Below are 22604 nucleotides of genomic sequence, written 5' to 3'. Positions count from 1 at the left end.
CAATCCAATCCGGCCAATTACCGCCCCATCAGTCTACTCTCAATCATCAAAGTGATGGAAGGTGTCATCGACAGTGCTATCAAGCGGCACTTACTCACCAATAACCTGCTCACTAATGCCCAGTTTGGGTTCCGCCAAGACCACTCGGCTCCCGACCTCTTTACAGCCTTGGTCCAAACATAGACAAAGGAGCGGAATTCCTGAGGTGAGGCGAGACTGACTGCCTTGACATCAAGGCAGCATTTGACCGAGTGTGGCATCAAGGAGCCCTATTAAAACTGAAGTCAATGGGAATCGGGGGAGAAAAACGCTCCACTGGCTGGAGTCATACCTAACACAAAGGAAGATGGTTGTGGTGGTTGGAGGTCAATCATCACAGTGCCAGATCAGGACAAAAGACTTTAAACTAGAAATTATTAGAATTAGAAAATCTTGTTTCTTACCCAATCATATTTCAGCATCTGCATTAAATAACATCCACCATGGATAAATCAGTACATCTGTTGATAAATCCATTGATGACTTCTCAGCCAGTGCACACTGAAAACAATTATGAAAGTCTTACAGATGATCAGCTAAGGGGTTAAGGTTAAATATATTAAGAGCACTGAACAGAAGTTTCTCTCATGCAATCATAACCTTGGCTATTGGATTCACAAAATCTTTCATATTATGTAATGCGCAGCAACACACTTGAAGGAAATTACTATCCAAATCATCATGCTGCATCAATTCTGTTCAAATCTAACTAAGAAAATCCATCCATGACCCCAAAGTAGTATTCTACTTATGAGTGTACCCTGGGTAGCCCTGGCCATTTTTTTTTTTTATAAAAAGGGGTTAGACTTTCTCAACTATTCACATAGTACCCTTTCTTTGCACTATTGAGTGCCAACTGGACATGTTTCCCCAAACAAGTTAGTTGCAATTTATGAACAGTCACGATAACAACTTGTGTCCTATTGCTGAAACCAATCAATCAATCAACAGTCTTCGACACGAGTGTCCTCAACTCCATCCCGCAACATGCTACCCGCCACCATCTCAGCACAACCCCAGCCTGGCATGAGGTTGAAAAGGCCACCCGACAACTGAAGAACACCAAGGCTTCAGGAGCAGATGGAATCCCTGCCGAGGCACTAAAGCATAGCGGAGAAGCACTACTGGTGCAAATTCATGAACTAATTTCTCTTATCTGGAAGGAGAGCATGCCAGGGGATCTCAGAGACGCCGTAATTGTGACCATCTTCAAGAAAGGCGACGAGTCCAATTGCGGTAATTAGAGGAGTTTCCCTGCTGTCTGCCACAGGGAAAGTCATCGCAAGAATCCTCCTCAATCACCTTCTCCCAGTGGCCGAAGAGCTCCTCCCAGAGTCACAATGTGGATTCCGCCCACTAAGGGGCACAATGGACACGATCTTCACCACACGTCAATTACAAGAGAAATGCAGGGAACAGCACCAACCGCTGTACATGGCCTTCTTTGATCTCACAAAGGCCTTCGACACCATCAACCGTGAGGGATTATGGAGTGTCCTCCTCAAATTCGGTTGCCCTCAAAAGTTTGTCACCATCCTCCGCCTGCTTCACGACGACATGCAAGCTGTGATCCTGACCAACGGTTCTACCACAGACCCAATTCACTTACGGACCGGGGTCAAGCAATGCTCCATCTCACCCTCAGTAAGCTCCCCGCTGGAGTGAAGCTAATTTACAGAACAAACGGGAAACTGTTCAACCTCCGTCGCCTCCAGTCCAGATCCAAGGTCGTCTCATCCTCTGTCGTCGAATTACAGTATACAGACAACGCTCGTGTCTGCGCTCACTCGGAGGTCGAACTCCAAACCATCGTCAACACCTTCACCGAAGCGTACGAGAGCATGGGCCTTACACTAAACAGCCATAAGACAAAAGTCCTCTACCAACCTGCCCCCGCCACACAGTACTGCTCCCCAATTATCAAAATCCACGACGAGGCCTTGGACAACGTGGCCTACTTTCCATACCTCGGGAGCCTACAGTCAACAAGAGCAGACGTCGATAACGAAGTCCAACACCGCCTTCAGTGTGCCAGTGCAGCCTTCGGTCGCCTGAGGAAGGGTGTGTTTGAAGACCAGGACCTCAAACTCGGCATTAAGCTCATGGTCTACAGAGCAGCAGTGATACCGCCCTGCTGTATGCCTCAGACATGGACCATATACAGCAGGCACCTCAAAGCACTGGAGAGGTACCACCAACGCTGCCTCCGCAAGATCCCGCAAATCCATTGGCAGGATAGGCGCACCGACGTCAGTGTTCTCACTCATGCCAACATCCCCTGCATCGAAGCTTTGACCACGCTCGATCAGCTCCGATGGACGGGTCACATCGTCTGCATGCCCGATAAGAGACTCCCAAAACAAGTGCTCTACTCGGAGCTCCGACATGGCAAGAGAGCCCCAGGTGGGCAGAGGAAACGCTTCAAGGACACTCTCAAAGCCTCCTTGAAAAAGTGAAACATCCCCACTGACACCTGGGAATCCCTGGCCCAAGACCGCACAAAGTGGAAGAGAAGCATCCGGGAAGGTGCCGAACACCGAGTCTCTTCGCCGGGAGCAAGCGGAAGCCAAGCGCAAGGAGCGCACGTCAACCCAAGCACCCCACCCGTCCGCCCCTTCAACCACCATCTGCCCCACCTGTGACAGAGACGGTAGGTCCCACATTGGATTCATCAGTCACCCGAGAACTCTTAATGTGGAAGCAAGTCATCCTCGGTTCCGAGGGACTGCCCAAGTAGAATCCAGACATTGGCCTGAATTTTGTGGTAAAAATAACGGTGAAGTTATCAGCGCTCACAGTTATTAAAAATGTAGATCGGACACAAACTTCCAGCGACTGGAAATGCGCAGTTAAACGTGGAAATCAGGAAGTTGCTGTCCGAGCTGCCCTGCTCCTCCAGAAACTTTGCTATACTGGTATCTCGCTGAGGGACTCGGCATTGAAACAGATGAAGGGCATGAAGTTGCAGTAATTAGGTGATAGATACCCACTAAACTCGCCAGTAGTAGTTGGGGCTTGTCCATTCCAGTGCAAGTAATTTTAAATGGCATGATAAGTCTTAATTACTGCCAAACAACCTCTCTGGCACTGAAAATTAAGTGCGGAGTCTTATTCCTTCAGATTTTAATTACAGGAATTTTTTTTTTAATGTAAAAAAATTAAGCTGCTTTGAGCGGTTAGCGTTATCCCCAAATGTAGCTTGTACTTTAACTTGAGTAGCAATGTAAATTAAAACAGGGTAAATGCTGAAATCTCTCAAGTCTTATCTTTCTTTTAATCCCATCTTTCTTTCCCTCTACTTCGCTTTCAGTACATGATTTGACATTGAGTTAACTATTCTAACTGTTGTATCCGTGTGTTAATGAAGACACGGAATGCAGGAGTTGGTTTACAGGTGTTTACTGGACAAAGTCTGGAGGTGAACTAAAAGATACAAAACACTATACAGGCTTATATAGCCCGAGTGGCCATTACCGGCATTACAGTACACAGGGGCTCTTAAAGACACATACACCACAATTCCTCCCCTTTTAGACAACCAGTACATAACATTTTAAGTAATTGTTATTTAACATGTTTACAAGAATAATATACATATTGCTGCAGTTAATCAATTATAAGTCAGTCTCTCTGGAGGCTTCCTGACTCGGTCCGGATAACACCTCGGTGGTGTAGTAGTTTTCGGTGGTGTAGTAGGTTCTTTTGGCAAGGTCGATTCGGCTGGAATGCCAGTGTTGGGTTCATCTGGTTCTAGCATCACCGGATCGGAGGTAGATACTATGGGTATCTCTGCTTCATCATCAGGTGTATAGAGTTGTGGTGTAGGTTGTCCCTTTTCGGATGACTATGATCTGGTCAGCATGGCGCCTTATTATGCTTTCTCCAATGTCCACGGTATACATCAGCGGTCCTAGTCGTGTGCAAATAGTTCCAGGCTGCCATTTCTCGGTACGGTAGTCCCGCGCCAAAACTTGTTGACCTATCTGGAAGGTTCTAGTTGGCCTTTCCTTCATGCCTTGAAATTGCCGGTTCTCTACGTCCCTTCTGATGTTTGGCTTGATCAAATCCAGCCGGCATCTTAGTCTTCTATTGAAAAACATCATGGCGGGAGTCTGGTTTGTAACCATATGTGTTGAATTCCTGTATGCAAACAAGAAGTTATCTACCTTATGCTGTAGATTTATGTCTTCAAGAAGGCCATAAAGGCCATGGGTAATGAAGGTCTGGACAAACCTTTCAGCCAATCCATTGGTGGCGGGATGGTATGGGGCGGACGTGTAGTGCTTAACCCCATTGTTTTTTTTAAGAACTTCCTGAATACTTCAGACACAAATTGTGGTCCATTATCAGAACAGATCTGTTCAGGCAGCCCATTCCTGGCAAATATGGTCCTTAATACTGTGATGGTTTTTTCCGTGGTGGTGGTGGACATCTTTATTACCTCCGGCCACTTGGAGTGTGCATCAACTGCGATTAAGAACATTGAGTCCATAAATGGACCAGCAAAGTCGATGTGTACCCTTTGCCATGGAGATGAGGGCCACTCCCATGGATGTAGAGGGGCTTGTGGTGGGGCGTTTTGGACCTCCTGGCATCCTAGACAGCCCTTGGTCATTTCTTCGATGTCTCCATCGATACCTGGCCACCACACAAACGCTCTGGCTAGGTTCTTCATTTTCACTCCACCCAGATGCCCCTCGTGAAGCTCCTTTAGCACTTTATCCTGGAGTTTGGGTGGAATCACCACTCTGGATCCACACATCAAGGTTCCTCGGCACACTGACAGCTGTTCCCTTCTTTGCGAGAATGCTGGCAACAGGTGTTCGCCATGTGCTGGCCATCCCTTCACCGTTAAATCGTAGACTCGTGAAAGAGTTGGGTCATTTCTCGTTTCCTTTTCAATGGCAGAATTTGTTACTGGTAGACATTCTACTATGGTAGAGTGGAACATTTCCACTGGGTCCACTGTAGGTGCCTCTTCTACCGTTGGCAACGGTAGACGCGATAAACCGTCAGCATTTCCATGCTGTTTTGATCCTTTGTATTCTATGTCATATCGGTGTGCCCCTAGGAAAAGGGACCACCTCTGTAGCCTTAGTGCTGTCATAATGGGAACGCCCTTTTTAGGGTTGAATATGGAGACGAGGGGTTGATGGTCAGTCAACAAAGGTACATTTTTGTCCGTGTAGGTAATGGTTGAATTTCTTCACTCCCCATACCAGGCTGAGTGCTTCCCTGTCGATCTGGACATAGTTACGCTCAGCTGAGTTGAATGAGCGTGACGCAAAAGCTATTGGCCGTTCTGAGCCATCAGCGAATGAATCTATGTGATAATACCGCTCCTACGCCATAAGGGGATGCATCACACGCTAGTCTGATTGGCAGTGATGGGTTGTAATGAGCCAAAACTTCCTTGAACGTGATCAAGCCTTTACATTTATGGAAGGCACGTTTACAGTCCTCGCTCCATTCCCAAATTACTCCAGTTTGTAGCAGTTCGTTAAGAGGGTGCAGAACAGTTGACAAGTTCGGTAAAAATTTATGGTCGTAATTTATCAATCCCAGGAACGACCTTAATTGAGAGACATTTTCAGGTGCTGGTGCTTTTATGACCGCTTCAATTTTCTCAGGGGACTTATGCAACCCTTCATTAATTATGTGGCCACAATATGATATTTGTTTCTGGAAAAATTCGCACTTGGGGCCGTTTGCTCGTAGGCCCCGTTCTCTCAGCCTAGTGAACACCTGCTCCAAATTGGCAAGGTGTTCGTTGTCGTTTTCTCCTGTTACAAGGATGTCGTCTAGGTAGCATTGAGTCCCTGGAATCCCTTGCAGGACTTGTTCCATAGCTCTTTGCCAGATAGCTGGAGCTGATGCTATTCCGAAAACCAGTCGATTGTACTGGTACAGGCCTTTGTGTGCGTTTATTGAGAGATACTTTTTAGAGGCCTCCTCAACCTCCATCTGTAGATATGCCTGTGCCAAGTCAATTTTTGTGAAACGTTTCCCTCCGGATAGTGAGGCGAAAATATCTTCTACCCTGGGAAGAGGATACTGTACCGTGTGAAGGACTGGGTTTACAGTCACCTTGAAGTCCCCACAGATGCGAATTTTTCTCTGTTCTTCAGATTTATCATTATTCAACGTTTTCTTCATGACCGGGACGATGGGTGTTGCCCACTCGCTCCAATCTATCTTGGATAACACACCTGTCTTTTCCAAATTCTCCAGCTCTGCCTCGACTGCTGGACAAATTGCGTATGGCACCGGCCTTGCCTTAAAAAACTTGGGAATTGCCGCATCTTCCACCTTTATTGAGGTGGTGACGCCTTTCAAGGTTCCTAGTTCCTGTTGGAACACTTCTTTGGCGTTGGCCAAGATGTCTTTTAATCGTTCAGGTATGATGTCATCATCATTTTTTCTTACTGGTCACCGTCAGTGCCTGAATGGAGTGCCAGTCCAAACGTATCTTCCTGATCCATTCACGTCCCAACAGCGGTGGACCACCATCTTGCAGAATGTATAAATACAACTTCTGTATTCCCTTGCCGTTGTATACAACAGGCACCTTTATTTTCCCTTTGGGGTATACTTTCTGCCCCGTATATGTTTTCAAGATAATGGATGTGTCTTTCAAAGGTATATGCGGAAATAGCCGCTCGTAATCCCGTCTACTTATGACGATCAGAGCTGATCCTGTATCTAGCTCCATTTTAACTAGGGACCCCGCTATCGTGAGGGTAGCCCAAATGGTCTGGTAATCTTCTTTGACAATTACATTATGTAATTTGAGACAGCTTAGTCTCTTGTTTCCGGAGTCGCTATCGCTCTTCTGGTCTTCGGAGCTACTGTCCGTCATCATTTGTACCTTTCTGTACTTTTCCTTTTTGATTTTTTTTTCTGTCAGTGGATTTTTTGTTTCCAGATCGGCATACACGTGTAATGTGTCCCATCTTTCCGCATTGCCTGCATGCTTTGTCCTTGAACCAGCAGTCCCTCTGGTCATGGGTGGATCTGCCGCAGTGATAACATCTCTCGAAACCCCGTGTCATTTCATGGGTGCCGAAGTCCTGTGGCTTTTGCTGTATCTCTGCAGCTCCTCTTGCTGCTGCTTCGTATGATACAGCTACACTGAAAGCCTTGTCCAGTGTCAAATCTTTCTCAGAAAGTAGCCTTTTTTGTGTTCCTTCACTTAGGAGACCGCAGACGAATTTGTCTCGTAGAGAATCTGCCAGTCCTGCCCCGAATTGGCAGTGTAGGGTATCAACAATCTCCTTAAAATTCTTGTCCATCGGTTTGGCTGGAGTGATTAAGTTTCGTAACAGCCTGTATGTCCTTGCGCCCATTAGATTTAGAAGTACCAATGCCTTATCATCCTTTATTTCATTCGCTGTGCAATATACTTCCACTCTTTCCACATATGTGGCCCAATCCTCTACATCACTATCGAAAGTAGTAATGTTGCCAGTCTTAGGCATCCTAAAAAAAAATGGCGCCTCCCACACTTTCCTTTCTTCCTTGCTGAAAAAAAAGTGGCGCCTCCCGCGCTTTCCCACCACTGTTGCTGCTGACAACGCTGTTCTCCGCGGTTTTTATTTATACAAATATTTTTAATAGTCGGAGACTTGTTCCCGCCGGACTCTCTGGGACTTTCCCCGCCCTCTGCGTGATCCGAACGCCGACCTGCTTTGCAGAGCTGGCCGTCTCCAGAGTGCTCCACCCTTCGTATTTGTTTGCCTGCGCCTTCACTGCTTGGCCCTGCTGTAGAGCCAGCCGATCGAGCCCCAGCCCGCCGCCCAGGAAAGATTATTGCAGTACCTGCCACCAGCCTGGTTAGCTGGTGAAACCAGTTTTTTTTCTTCTTCCTTTGTCTGAGGAATTGATCTCCTTGAGGTGCTGCCGAATTGCAGGTAAGTCCGTTTCCAATTTGTCGCCACTGTTGTATCCGTGTGTTAATGAAGACACGGAATGCAGGAGTTGGTTTACAGGTGTTTACTGGACAAAGTCTGGAGGTGAACTAAAAGATACAAAACACTATACAGGCTTATATAGCCCGAGTGGTCATTACCGGCATTACAGTACACAGGGGCTCTTAAAGACACATACACCACACTAACTTACACTTCCTTGTTCAGAAGCTGCATGCCTCAGTAAGGATTCTTCAATCTGATTGGTTGAGATACACAGTTGCTTGCCCTGTTCACACAGGTCCCACATACCCTTTAGAAGGTGCCATGCTGTTTTGGCTCTCTAATCACTGCAAGTTCCAATGCAAAAGCCCATAGAAAGTCTGTGGGCAAGTGTAAGAGTAAAAATCTGTGGGAAAGTGGAAGGGTAATGAACGGCTGGTGCCATTCGTTTGCCGCTGGCTGCAAAATCCGGACCATTATAGTCATGAAAGGTAACGGACAAATGACAGTTTATTTTAGCACTATGCAGACCAGAGGACTTGGGTTCAAACCCTCACTTCCCAAAGCATACACCCAACTTATCCAAGATGGTCAGGCAGAGCAGAGAAATGGTGTTGAGCCAAAGAAGAGTTGAATTAAAATAGTCAAGGGAGGGGGCTAGACACCAGTAGGGTGGGGTACAAGGAAAAAGGTTACAAAATGCAAGGAATAGAATAACAATTTTAAAAGATGTCTACCCCATCTTTGTCCATTTAAGATGTGTCAGGTCTATTAAATGTCAGGACACAAACCTTTTTTCTTTCAACTGTAGTTCCTCCCCCCACCACCCCCCCCCCCCCCCCCACCTTCCCTCCGTAACTTTCTTCCTTTACCTTCTTTTCCTGAAGATGTTGATGCACAGTTCCATTGGCGTTAGCATCCCCAACTGGCCATTTTTGTGTCAAATGAGCCTCAACAGGCTATAGGGGCACCACAGCAGAGCCAGATCCTGACTCAATACCACACATGGGATTTGAATTTCTTATATTGCACAGAGAGCAGGCCATGGGCAGACCAATTGTGATGACAGCCCAGTGAGCGGTCAGAACCATTTTCACGGTTGGGCTTCAGTTTAATACTTATGGTAAGCTGCCCGTACATTTGGGGCACTGACAGGCGGCTCGACAATTAGGGATTGGGGGTGGGGAGGAGGAGAATCAGGTGGCTCCTAATGGAGCTGATCAAGTTGGGGGCCCACAGTTAGTAGGTGGGACAATTTTTGTGGGGCCCCACAAAAATTAAATAAACTTACCTTTGATGTTTTCAGAGTGGCCCCCTGCAGTCCCTTTAAGGACCGCTAGGAAGGCTGTTCTATGTAGCGTTCCATTGGGCAGGACTTCTGCAGCATCCAACGGAACTCCAAACTGGCATCAGGGTCCTGTGTACATCATAGAACCCCGGATTTAAGTTAATAAAGCTCCTGCCCGTTTCCAGTGGGGACCTTGGCTGCCTATTTCCCAGACTGGGGCAAAATTGTGGCAAGTCTAAGTGATTTTGATCTCACTACCTCCCCATTCCTGCTGAAAAATAGGGTGTTAAAGGGATCAAAATTGACCCCCGTGGATACTTTTCAGAAAGGTTTTCTGGACAGCAATCAAGAGCAGGAAACCTAGTTGATTTTTCCCCTCCTCAGCCCAAGGACGTTTAACCCTTTATCGGAGGATGTTCTTGCCATGGAGAGAGCGCAACGAAGATTCACCAGACTAATACCTGGGATAGCAGGAATGACATACGAGGAGAGATTGGGTCAATTAGGCTTATATTTGCTAGAGTTTAGAAGAATGAGAGGGGATCTTATTGAAACTTATAAAATTCTAACAGGACTAGATGCAGGAAGGATGTTCCTGATGGCGGGGGAGTCCAGAACCAGGGGTCACAGTCTAAGGATAAGGGGTAAGCCATTTAGGACTGAGATGAGGAGGAATTTCTTCACCCAGAGAGTGGTGAACCTGTGGAATTCTCTGCCACACAGGGCAGTTGAGGCCAATTCATTAAATATATTCAAGAAGGAGTTGGATATATTTCTTGAGGCTAAAGGGATCAAGGGATATGGGGAGAAAGCAGGGACAGGGTACTGAATTTGGATGATCAGCCATGATCTCATTAAATGGCAGAGCGGGCTCGAGGGGCCGAATGGCCTACTCCTGCTCCTATCTCCTATGTTTCTATGTAACCCAATTATAGCATCGCACTGCAGACCTAGCAGAGATCAGCTAATTAAGTTGCCGGTTTGAAACAGATCTTCCTAATCTGTATGGCTCAATGCCCTAGTCAGTTTACCCATTGAGAGAAGCTGCTTTGAGCGGTTAGCGTTATCCCCAAATGTAGCTTGTACTTTAACTTGAGCAGCAATGTAAATTAAAACAGGGTAAGTGCTGAAATCTCTCAAGTCCAATTAGAAACAGGTCCAATTCATATAGTCTGCACGAGGATAAAGGTACCTCTATTGTCTGCTTTTAACACAAGAACAGCCATGTCCTTTCCATTTAGAATCCCCAGAGGATGGAGTCACAAGGGCTTTCAAAAAAGGAACATGTACATCCCATTAATCTCAGGAAAATAGGAGGGTGGGTGAATAATGGAGACTAACTGGGTAAACCAAGAAAGTCTTAACAAAAAGGGAAAATCTCAAATACAATACAAAAAACTCAAAATACAGGAGGTTAGTAAGTACCTCAAAGACGACAAGTTATGATGTTTTGCAGGTGTACCCTTCAACAAGACAAAGGTGAACAGGCATTTTAGTAAGGTTGGAGGGAAAAAAGGTGGGGGGGGGGGGGGGGGAGAAATGGAGAATCAGACAGAAATCAGAGTTGGAGCTAATGATTAAATGACCTGCAAAACTGCTTACTAGAAAACTGCAAGATGATTAGCGCAACAGCATGAGGAAGCCAAATTAACAGGCATGGTTGAAGCATCCTACATTGCCTTTAACTGATAATTAGCTTTGTAACTACTCTAAGGCAGTAAGCCCACAGAGGATTAACAACACTTGGAAAACCTCTTCTAAAAATTAACAGCAGGGCACCAATAAAAATGCTAAATCTTTAATTCTCTAAAACTGCCACAAAAAAGATAGTTGCTGTAAAAATGTATTATGTACAAATATTTATTATGACTAGTGAATTACAATCAATGACGGGCAATATCAACTTGTTACCAATTTGAATAAAACATTGCACAGGATTTTTATACTACTCTTAAAATTGATGTTACACATATCTTGAGTATCCTTTAACACCAGTGCTGGTTATACCTGTAGCACTGTACTGAAGAATAATTTGATAAATACTTAACATGGAAATAAAAGTAGTAAAAATCAATTTATTAAAAAAAAAAAATTAAATAAAAATTAAGTGCTCCATAACCAGTTTTATTCACGTTTTCTAAGGGGAACTAAACAACAAAGGCTTTCTATATTATTTACAAAAGCAATCATCTCTAAAAAGACATCTGGAAAAACTCCAACTTTCTCTTGAGCCTTAAAATATGGTTTGGATTGTACACAGCGGGGTGGAGTTCAACAATTTAATGTCTCAAAAAATAAACATCAGCAATATAATGAAGATAAATCAAAGCAGCACTAAACAGGATGTAAAAAAAACTACCATCACAATATAGGCAACCAGTGGCAGCATTAACACAAGATTAATGGACATCTCATTTTCAGACAGGAGTTGTCAGACACCCAAAATTATAATGAGATTCTACAGCCTATGCAATTTTCCAACTTAATTTTGCTGTTCAGTCAGAAAGTGTTTTTTCTTGCATTTGAGATTATTGCAACAAATGCAAATGAGACTGCTTGGGCATATTTGCATATTCAAAAGGTGAAACGGAAACTGCATTTATATTCCAGTGCCACTGCTTGAAGCAGTCCTGACTTCATAGAGAGAGTACAGTCATGTAAATGAGGCAACTTGGATACCAGCAGCAAATGTTTAAACTATGAATTCACAATCTTGCACATGTGCAGTTGTTTGCCCGTCACTGCTATTACTCTGCATTCTACCTCAGGGTAAATGTGATGAGACACCAGAGCACTGCGAGACAAGATAAGCTTGTGTGTGAAGCACTTCCCGTGTAACATTGGCCCAGAAATTCGGGTCTCCACGGGTGAGTACGCACGGGGTACTCACCCATAGGCCCAATGGAAGTGCCGGTTTCCTGCATGCACTGCGCATGCGCGGAAAACAGGCACTTCCGTTCCCCTGAAAGCAGGGGTTCAGAGGTCGAACGCTGTGCGCGGGAGAGGCTGCGCGTGCGCATCGAACTTCGTTTTTTTTTTTAAAAACAGGTTTTCCCGGGAGGGTAAGTCTCCAGAAGTTAGACATGTAAAAAGCAGTCGCAAGGCCTGCTTTTTACAAGGTAAGTGGTGAATTAATTCAAATTAAAACATTTTTTCCACAAGTTTATTATTTTAAAATACTTTAAAGAAAGGTAAGTTTATTTTTAGCCCCGTTCGAAAATAAAATTATTTTTTCAAAAATTTAAATTATTGTTTAAAATAGCTATTTCATGTAATTTATAGTTTATTTTAAAAATGTGATTTAAAAAAATGTATTTGAAGATTTAGTGATGTTTTGGGGCCCGTAGTATTTCTAAGTTTGACAGCACTTCCTGTCAGACTTATGAATGGAGCATTCCCTGCTCCGATTGGCTCTCCATGGCCCACGTGATCCCAGGGGACGCATCGAACTAACTGCGCCCCTGGGATACACAAGCACTGCGCGCCGGCAGCTGGAGCAGGCGCGGGATCGGAATTCCACGGGGGCCCACAGCTCAACGGCCGGCGCGCAAGGTAAGTGCAGGTCGGGGGCTTGCACCCGCGGGAAGCCCCCGACCCGAATTTCTGGGCCATTATATTACTATTAACTGTGTGACTGGCAAGTTCCTAGCAAAGTTGTTCATGGGATATACTGGTAGCTACAATGAAATACTGGATACTCCAAACAAAAAACTGTTCAAATCCCACTCTTAGACATTCAAATTCCAGCTTCCCCAAGAGAACTGGCCGAGTCCTACATGGAAAAAGAGAAACTGTCGCCTCACACAGATCAAGCCCACCCCACAGTGGGACAATCAAGGAGAAGCAATTGCACAGCTACAGAGGCAAACATTGTACATTCAGACTCATTTGAGAATACTCTGTCTCAGCTGGGAATACTCAAGAGCCCAATCGTACATTGTAACATCAGCATGAAGTGGTTTTGCTTTTCCAGACGCTGCACTTATAGTCCAAGTGCAGCCAGAATCCCAAGCTTTACTTGACACTGTTGCAAAAAGGAGCGAGACTCCATCCGCTACCCCATGCCTCATTTTGAAGTTGCTTCAGATCAAACACCCGGCAAATTTGCACAATGTTAAATTTGTGTGAAAGCATAATCAGATATTTAAATGATCAAGTGTCAACCAATCACCTCCTGCAATGCCAGCAGAAACAACAAATTGCAAAGAAACTGGGGGGAAAGACAGACCGAGTTAAATAATAGATGAAACAGTGGCTCAACATTGCACAACTATCTGCAATGCAAAGAACAGACGTTAGACTGACATCTAATCCATCCTAAATTCTACAACAGTCTGCCATACATTATTTTGCCAAAAGGGTAAAACCAAAATGACTGCAGCTTCAAAACAGACAAATCACTACTTTTACAGTATTTTTCATACAACAGGAAACAGCATCTATTTATACATTTCTAATGTATTTTAGTATCAAAACCTGATCAGCTCGAAGGTTATTTATTTGCTTAGTGCATTATAGCTTTTTGTCTCCAATACTGAAATGCTATAGTTGCAGAAACCTCAAACACAAAACTGTTTGCATAGGAGCTTCCGATCGGAGATTTGTGGTATTCAAATACTTCCTTTACTATAATTAATCAAAATGGACAATATTAGCTACAAGTTGTGATCACCTAATTACACAAATTAAAATCAATAATCTTTAGATGCTAAAATGTTGAATGTTACAAAATAGTCACAAAACTCAGACCAGAACAATCGCCTGGAACTGCATTACTGCAGGTGGTCTGTGAAAGGAAAGAAATCCATTGGAGATTCATACACTAGAAAGGCCACAACAAATAACTTGCAGCAATGGTATAGCAAGTCCAACATTACATAGCTTAATTTATATGCTGCTAATCACAAATACAGCAAAAGAAACTTTGATAATTAAGCTTCCCCCCCCCCCCCCCAAAGTAATTATGGAAAGGGACCAAAAAATATCAAAGGTAAAAATGCTCAACTGGGGGAAGAGCTAATTTCAGTGATTTAAGGGGCCTAACACAGGCAGATTGGAAAAGGAGATTGCAGGGTAAAGCAGTAACAGAACAACAGAGGGCATTCAGGGAAGATATAGTTCAAGTACAAACTAAACATATTCCTTTAAAAGGGAAAAGGTAGAGCATCCAAAGCTAATGCGCCCTGGATGACAAAGCAAATAAAAGTTAAAATAAAATAGGAAAATGGATGCTTATGACAAATGTCAGGAGTAAGATTCAGTTAATACAGTAATCAGGAAGAATTTGGAAAATAGAGGGAATTGAAAGAGTTAATATGGAGGGCAAAGAGAGGCGACGAGAGCAGGCAACATTAAATTGAAGCCTAAAACACTTTATAAACTTATAAAATGTAAGCAGTTAGCTAGGGAAAAAGTTGGGCTTATTAAGGACCCATTGGGAAATCTTCATGTAGAACCAGAGGACATGGCTAAAGTATTAAATGAGTACTTTGCATCTGTCTTCACAAAGGAAGCAGATGATGTGACGGTTACACTGAAAAACGAGGGAAGTTATGGACAGGATAGCAAGAGAAGACGTGCTAAAAACATTAGCATTACTGAAAGTTGGTAAGTCCCCTGGTCCAGATGGAATGCATCCTAGGTTGCTGAAAGAAGCAAAGGTAGAAATAGCAGAGGCATTAGTCACAATCTCTCAATCCTCATTGGATACAGGAATGGTGCCTGGAGGGTTGCTAATGTTATACCACTATTCAAGAAAGGGAAGAGGGATAACCCAGGAAACTACAGGCCCATCAAGCTAACATCAGTGGTGGGGAAGTTATTGGAAACGATTATCAGGGTCAAAATAAACTTTCATTTGGAAAGGCATGGATTAATCAAGGAGGCAATATAGATTTGCTAAAGGCAAATTGTGCCTGACTAACTTGATTGAATTCTTTGATGAAGTAACAGAGAAGGTTGATCAAGGTAGTGCAGCAGATGTATATATGGACTTTCGGAAGGCATTCGACAAAGTGCCACACAGGAGCCTTATTAAAAAGATGGAAGCCCATGGAATTAAGGGGAAAGTGGTGGTATGAATACAACATTGGCTCAGTGACAGGAAGCAAAGGGTGGTGGTGGATGGATATTTTTCAGACTGGGAGGTGGTGTGCAGTGGTGTTCCCCAAGGGTCAGTATTGGGTCCATTACTCTTAATTTTTAAACTCTAAACTCAGGTGTAGAGAGCAGTATTATAAAGTTTGCCAAGTTTCATATAGTAGAGTGATGAGGATAGTTAGAGATTTCAGGATGACAGACAGGATGGTGAAATGGGCAGAAGCATGGCAGATGGAGTTCAATGCAGAGAAGCGTGAAGTGCTGCACTTTGGGAGGACTAATATGGAAAGACAGATTATTATAAATGGCACAGTTTTGTAGTTGAGCAGAGACACCTTGGTGTCCACATACACAAATCCTTAAAAGGTGGCACAGCAAGTTGATAAGGTGGTTAAAAAAAGCATATGGATTACTTGGGTTTATAAATCGAGGAATAGAATATGAATCACTGGTTAAGCCTCAGCTGCCGTATTGTGGCCAATTTTGGCACCACACTTCAGGAAAGATGTAAATGCCTTAGAAAGGAGTACAGAGGGGGTTTACCAGGATGTCACCAGAGATGAGGGACTTCAGTTATGAGGAGATAGGGCTTGGGTGGGATGGCTGTCGGTGTAGGGACCGGGTGCTAGGGTTTGGATGATCAGCCATGATCTCGTTGAATGGCGGAGCAGGCTCGAAGGGCCGAATGGCCTACTCCTGCTCCTAGTTTCTATGTTTCTATGAGAGGTTGGAAAAGGTAGGACTGTTCTCCTTGGAACAGCGAAGGTTCAGAGGTGATCAAATAGAGGTTTTGATAGAGTAGAGAGAAAAATTATTCCCTCTGGCCAGTGAGTAATAACTAGAGATCATAGATTCAAAATCATTGGTAAAAGATCTAGAGGGGAGATGAGAATTTTTTTCAGTTGTCAGGATCTGGAACACACTACCTGAAAAGGTGATGGAAACGGATTCTATAAATAATTTTAAAAGTGAGTTGGACAGGTACTTGAGGATAAGGAACCTACAGGGTTACGGACAAAAAGCAGGGATGTGGGACTAAGCACGATTGCTCTTTCAAACAGCCAGCACAGGCACGACAGGCTGAATGGCCTCCTTCTGTGCTGGAAGTTTCTATGATTCTATTTAAAGTATCCCTAATTGGGTACTATTGAGCTAAAAATGAATCAAAAGTATATTTCCTACATAACGGAGGGATGAGGAGGCAAAATGAGTAAAGAACATTCTTTTCAACTACAGGAGCCACAGGTCAAGAGCACTGCTTTCCCTTTAAGAAAACAAGTGTCATAGAATGATACAGCACAAAAGGAGGCCATTTGGCCCATCGTGCTTGTGCCAGCTCTTTGGTAGAGCTGTCCAATTAGTCCCACTCCTCTGCTCTTTCCCCTGTAAATTTTTTCCCCTTCAAGTATTTATCCAATTCCCTTTTTAAAATTTCTATTGAATCTGCTTCCACTACCCTTTCAGGCAGTGCATTCCAGACCACAACAATTTGCTGTGTATAAAAAGTTTCCTCATGTTTCCTCTGTATTTTTTTGCCAATCACCTTAAATCTGCATCCTCTGGTTACTGGCCCTTCTGCCAGTGGAAACAGTTTCACCTTATTTACTCTCATCAAAACCATTCATGATTTTGAACACCAGCTCAGCCCCAGGACATCACTGCAGGAGTTCCTCAGGGCAGTGTCCTTGGCCCAACCATCTTCAGCTGCTTCATCGAATTCAAGACAGACTCGAGTGGAGCATAAACGTTGGCAAGGATTGTTTGGGCCGAATGGCCTCTTTGTGATGTATATCCTAGGTAATTCTAAGAACAGAAATGCATGCATCGTGAAATTAAGGATTACAGGGCTTCCCTGTGTGTGATGGAAAACTGATGTGAATCTCCATTTAGTTCTTACACATAACTAAATAATGCTTGCATTGAGTGAACTACCCATCTTACCTCGCAAGGGCAGAAAACAGATTAATGGAGTTCCTTCAAAAGAATACATCCTTTTTTTTTTTTTAATTGTGAATTCTCTAATTCAAGCATTGCAGAATGGATATCAAAGCAGCTTGCTATTTAAGCGTAACTTTCTGCTCTTGACATGATGCATGGAAGAAACCGTTTCATAATACTGTTTTCCTCACCATCCCCTTTTGTATTTGAATTTACTTACATTATCATGTTTGAAGAAGCAGAGCATCTTCAGCTCACGGAAGACCCTCTTGCAGGAAACTAGATTCTGGAAGACGTTGGGCATCTTTTTGAGTGCAACTCTCTTTCCATCCCTAGGATCCGTCACTGACCTGCATTAGAAAATAAAAGCTATACAAGTATCTTGAAAGCACAGCAATTTTTTTTAAATATTTACACAGCAAGTTGTCATGATCTGGAATGCACTGCCCAACAGGGCGGTGGAAGCAGATTCATTAGCAACATTCAAAAGAGAATTGGATAAATACTTGAAGGGAAAAAATTTACAAGGCTATAGAGAAAGAGCAAGGGAGTGGGACTAATTAGATAGCTCTAGCGAAGAGCCGGCACAGGCACGATGGGCTGAATGGCCTTCTTCTGTGCTGTGTAATTCTATAAATAATGGAGTCCTTCTGAACCACATTGTAATATTGTTTGTTAACCCCACTGTATTAACAAGCAGAGATAAAGATAAAGGGGGAGAAATTGGGTGGAGCCGCAAACGGGGCACCAAGCTCGCCTGGGCGCCAGATTTTGCGCTGCGATCGGAGCAGCAGCGATCGCCGGAAATTCAGCTTGAGCGCCCCAAGAGGGAGAAGGGGCGAGGCTCGAGGCGCTCCGCGTCCCTCTTAGGGCGCTGAAACTGAATATCGCAGCGCAACGTGCCGCAGCGCCACACGCCCATTCTTAAGGGGGAGGGGCCTGCACCAGCGCGATGAGCGATCGCGAGTGCCGGCAAAAGAGCCCGGCACTGAGGAGAAGTGCCAGGCTCTTGGAAAACAGCCGGCAATGCCGCGGGGGGGGGGGGGGGGGGGGGGGGGGTGGGGGTAGAGAACAGGAGGCCGGGGACGGAGGTGCTGGCAGGCGGCCGCCGAAAAAAACGGCCACCCCGCACCTCCACCTTCATTTGCACCACTGCCGCCACAGGTAGGCCCCGTGAACCGGGCGCGATTAGCGAGTGGCGCTACAGAGGCGGTCGCTGCCAAATATCGCGATCGGGGCGCTGCGCACACCGATGACGTCATCGGTGGCGGCGCAGCGTGACAGGCTAACGCGGCCATTAGCGCCCCAGCTAAATATCGCAGGAGACGTGGCCAGTGGCGCTAAAGCCACCGAGTGTCCTCTTTAGGCGCTAACTGGTGGCGCAGCCCACCGAATTTCTCCCCCAAACTGTCTTGTACAAAATGTTTATATTTGTACAAAACTAGCTTCTGATCCAGAAGATTGTGAAATCAGCCATGTGTAGTCTTAATCATTTTCATCATCACCTTGATCCCATTTTCTGTAGTTATTCTGCAGACTAAGAATCTAACTGCCAACTTTGCCCTGTAGTCGTAAAAGTTTGTACTTGTCTTACCATGGTCACCAACTTTAAGAACAAGGCTGTAGCACCATGATTAATTTTGCCAAGTAGTATTAAGTATTTACAATGAACAGGATAGCATGAAGAGAACCCAATACTGATTACTCAGGCTCATTGGATAAAACCTGGCTCAGCTGGTAGCAATTTTGCTCAAGAGTCAAAAGCTCCACTCCAGGACTTCATCTGGCTGACACTCCAGTGCAATATTAGGGGAGCGCTGCATTTGGCCAAGATGTTAAACCGAGGTCCTATTTATATATTACAGTAGTTCAGGTGGACATTAAATATTCCACGGTGCTATCCAAAGAGCAAGAGATTCTCCTGGACAACCATCAAAAATATTAACTGGTCATTCATCTCGGGCATTTGTGAGCTGTTGCTGTGTACAAAATGGCAGCGATAACTGCCTATATAAACAAACACTGACTTTGAGACAAGGTGCTATTTAACTACAACTCTACTACTATAAAATTTTGAAATGTTTATTTCCAAGTTCTAGCATAAGTGTTGATAACTGCAACACAACTGCTGTAGCTTTCAGATGTGAAATACGGTCATTGAAAATATTCCCTGCACTTAAAAAATGCGGCAAAAATGTTTAACATGACAACTATTAGACTTCATCCAGAAATTGTGTCGACCAACTACTCCCCAGAATTGAAATCCGGAGAAGATTCTGTTTGGTATTTACAGCTCAAGGATAACTTATTTTATTCTAAAAAGGACAATTATTTTTGGCTAAAAACCTTTACTCCATTACATCTGTGAGTAAATACAAAACTATTTTTTGTCGTCAAGATTTTAGACGAAAGTTAATGTATAAACTAGAGTGTACATCGCTTTTTAAATTATCCAACAACATATTCACAATGAAAGCACAAAATCAGTTCCCCTGAAGACTCATAATAGCAAAATACTGCGGATGCTGGCAATCAAACAGAAAACGCTGGAAAAACTCAACAGGCCAGGCAGGATCCGTGGAGAGAGAAACAGAGTCAACATTTCAGGTCTGGGACCCTTCATCAGAACTGGAAAAAACTGGAGATGTAACAGATATTAAGCAGGTGCAGAGACAGGAGGGCATTGAAGGAACATACTGTGCTTTTGAAAGAGGTAGGAAAGATAAAATGTTGCAAATGGGAATGGCAAAATCATACAGCATGAAAAATGGGGGCAGGGGTTATAGTTTGAAATTGTTGAAGTCAATGTTGAGGCCAGAAGGCTTTAAAGTGCCTAATCGAAAGATGAGGTGCTGTTCCTTGAGCTTACGTTGAGCTACATTGGAACAATGGAATAGGCTGAGGACAGAGAGATCAGAGTGGGAGTGAAGCGGTGAATTAAAGTGACAGGTGACCGGAAGCTCAGGGTCCCCCTTACGGACTGAACGGAGGTGTTCCACAAAGCGGTCGCCCAATCTGTGTTTGGTCTCCCCACTGTAGAGGAAACCGCATCGTGAGCAGCGAATACAGTATACTAAATTGCAAGAAGTACAAGTAAATCGCTGTTTCACCTGGAAGGGGTGTTTGGGGCCCTGGACAGTGGGAAGGGAGAAGGTAAAGGGGCATGTGTTGCATCTCCTGCGCTGGGACAGGAAGGTGCCAGGCGAAGGGGAAGGGCTGTTAGGGGTGATTGAGGAGTGGACCAGGGTGTCGCGGAGGGAGCGGTCCCTTCGGAATGCTGAAAGGGGAGGTGAGGGGGAAGATGTGTTTGGTGGTGGGATCACGGTGGCGGCGGAAATGGCGGAGGATGATCCGTTGAATGTGGAGGCTGGTGGGGTGAAAGGTGAGGACAAGGGTAACCCCATCATGGTTCTGGGAGGGAGGGGAAGGGGCAAGAGCAGAAGTGCAGGAAACGGAAAGGACACGGTCAAGGGCCGTGTCAACGACAGTAGAGGGGCATCCTCGGTTGAGGAAAAAGGAAGACATGTCGGAAGCACTGGTATGGAAGGTGGCATCGTCAGAACAGACGCAGCGGAGACGGAGAAACTGGGGGAATGGAATAGAGTCCTTACAGGAAGCGGGGTGGGAGGAAGTGTAGTCCAGGTAGCTGTGGGAGTCAGTGGGCTTGTAATGGATGTTTGTCAAAAGCCGATCGCCAGAAATTTCCGCCACCCTCCAACGTGATCCCACCATCAAACGCATCTTCCACTCACCTCCCCTTTCAGCATTCCGAAGGGACCTCTCCCTCCGCAACACCCTGGTCCACTCCTCAATCACCCCTAACAGCCCTTCCCCTTGCACCTTCCTGTGCAAGCGCAGGAGATGCAACACATGTCTTTTTGCCTCCTCCCTTCCCATTGTCCAGGGCTCCAAACACCCCTTCTAGGTGAAACAGCGATTTACTTGTACTTCTTGCAATTTAGTATACTGTATTCGCTGCTCACGATGCGGTCTCCTCTACATTGGGGAGACCAAATGCAGATTGGGCGACCGCTTTGTGGAACACCTCCGTTCAGTCCGTAAGGGTGACCCCGAGCTTCCGGTCGCCTGTCACTTTAATTCACCGCTTCACTCCCACTCTGATCTCTCTGTCCTCAGCCTATTACATTGTTCCAATGTAGCTCAATGTAAGCTCGAGGAACAGCACCTCATCTTTCGATTAGGCCCTTTAAAGCCTTCTGGCCTCAACATTGAGGTCAACAATTTCAAACGAAAACCCCTGCCCCCATTTTTCATGCTGTATGATTTTGCCATTCCCATTTGCAACATTTTATCTTTCCTACCTCTTTCAAAAGCACAGTATGTTCCTTCAATGCCCTCCTGTCTCTGCACCTGCTTAATATCTGTTACATATCCAACTTTTTCCAGTTCTGATGAAGGGTCCCAGACCAGAAACGTTAACTCGGTTTCTCTCTCCACGGATGCTGCCTGGCCTGCTGAGTTTTTCCAGCATTTTCTGTTGTTACCCCTGAAGACTCATTGGCAAAACCAGTAAGTAAAGCTGAGGTTTGATTCAGGGTCTGTTAGTATTAGCAATAATACTGTGGAGGATGAAGTCCTGGAGTGTGTACAAGATGGTTATTTAGACCAGTGTGCTGAGGAGCCAACTAGGGAACAGGCTATCCTAGATTGGGTATTGTGCAATGAGATGGGGTTAATTAATAATCTTGTTCTGCAGGGTCCTTTGGGGAAGAGTGAGTATAACATGATAGAATTCTTCATCAAGATGGAAAGTGAAGAAGAAGTCCAATCCGAAACTAGGGTCCTAAATCTAAACAAAGGAAACTACAATGGTATGAGGAGGGAGTTGGTTATGAGGAGGGAGTTGGTCATGATAGATTGGGGAGCTTCATTAAAAGGCATGATGGTGGATAGGCAATGGCTAAAATTTAAGGAACAAATGCATGAATTGCAACAGTTATACATTCCCTTTCGGGGAAAAACACAAAAGGAAAAGCAGCCCAACCATGGCTAACAAAAGAAATTAGGGATAGTATTAGATCCAAAGAGGTGTCATATAAAGTTGCCAGAAAAGGTAGCAAGCCTGAGGAGCAGGAGTAGTTTAGAGTTCAGCATAAAAGGACCAAGAGATTGATTAAGAGGGGAAATATAGAGTATGAGTGTAACCTTGCAAAGAACATAAAAGCAGATTTTACATACTTGTAGAAGCTTTTACAAAGAAAAAGATTAGTGAAGACAAATGTAGGTCCCTTACAGTCAGAAACGGGAGAACTTATAATGGGGAACAAGGAAATGGCAGAGCAATTAAACAAATACTTTGGTTCAGTCTT

General features: G+C 44.6%; 1 protein-coding gene across 2 annotated transcripts in view; it reads right to left on the bottom strand.

Annotated features, from left to right (window-relative positions):
• The window catches only part of nlk2 (nemo-like kinase, type 2), a 203196-nt gene that overhangs the window by 81773 nt on the left and 98819 nt on the right, over positions 1-22604 (bottom strand). For both annotated transcript variants that reach the window (XR_015073256.1, XM_085964834.1), the window contains exon 2: positions 17495-17624. Coding sequence is in view for 1 of the 2 variants with exons in the window: in XM_085964834.1 (XP_085820960.1) it covers positions 17495-17624 (130 nt within the window). In the remaining variant the exon portion in view is untranslated. The remainder of the gene's footprint in view (positions 1-17494; positions 17625-22604) is intronic.

The sequence above is a fragment of the Somniosus microcephalus genome, chromosome 22 (assembly GCF_052327205.1).
Source record: "Somniosus microcephalus isolate GS21.2 chromosome 22, FLI_Smic_1.0, whole genome shotgun sequence".
NCBI lineage: Eukaryota > Metazoa > Chordata > Chondrichthyes > Squaliformes > Somniosidae > Somniosus > Somniosus microcephalus.
The sequence above is the reverse complement of the archived record's forward strand: the minus strand, read 5'-3'. Positions and strand labels throughout refer to the sequence as shown.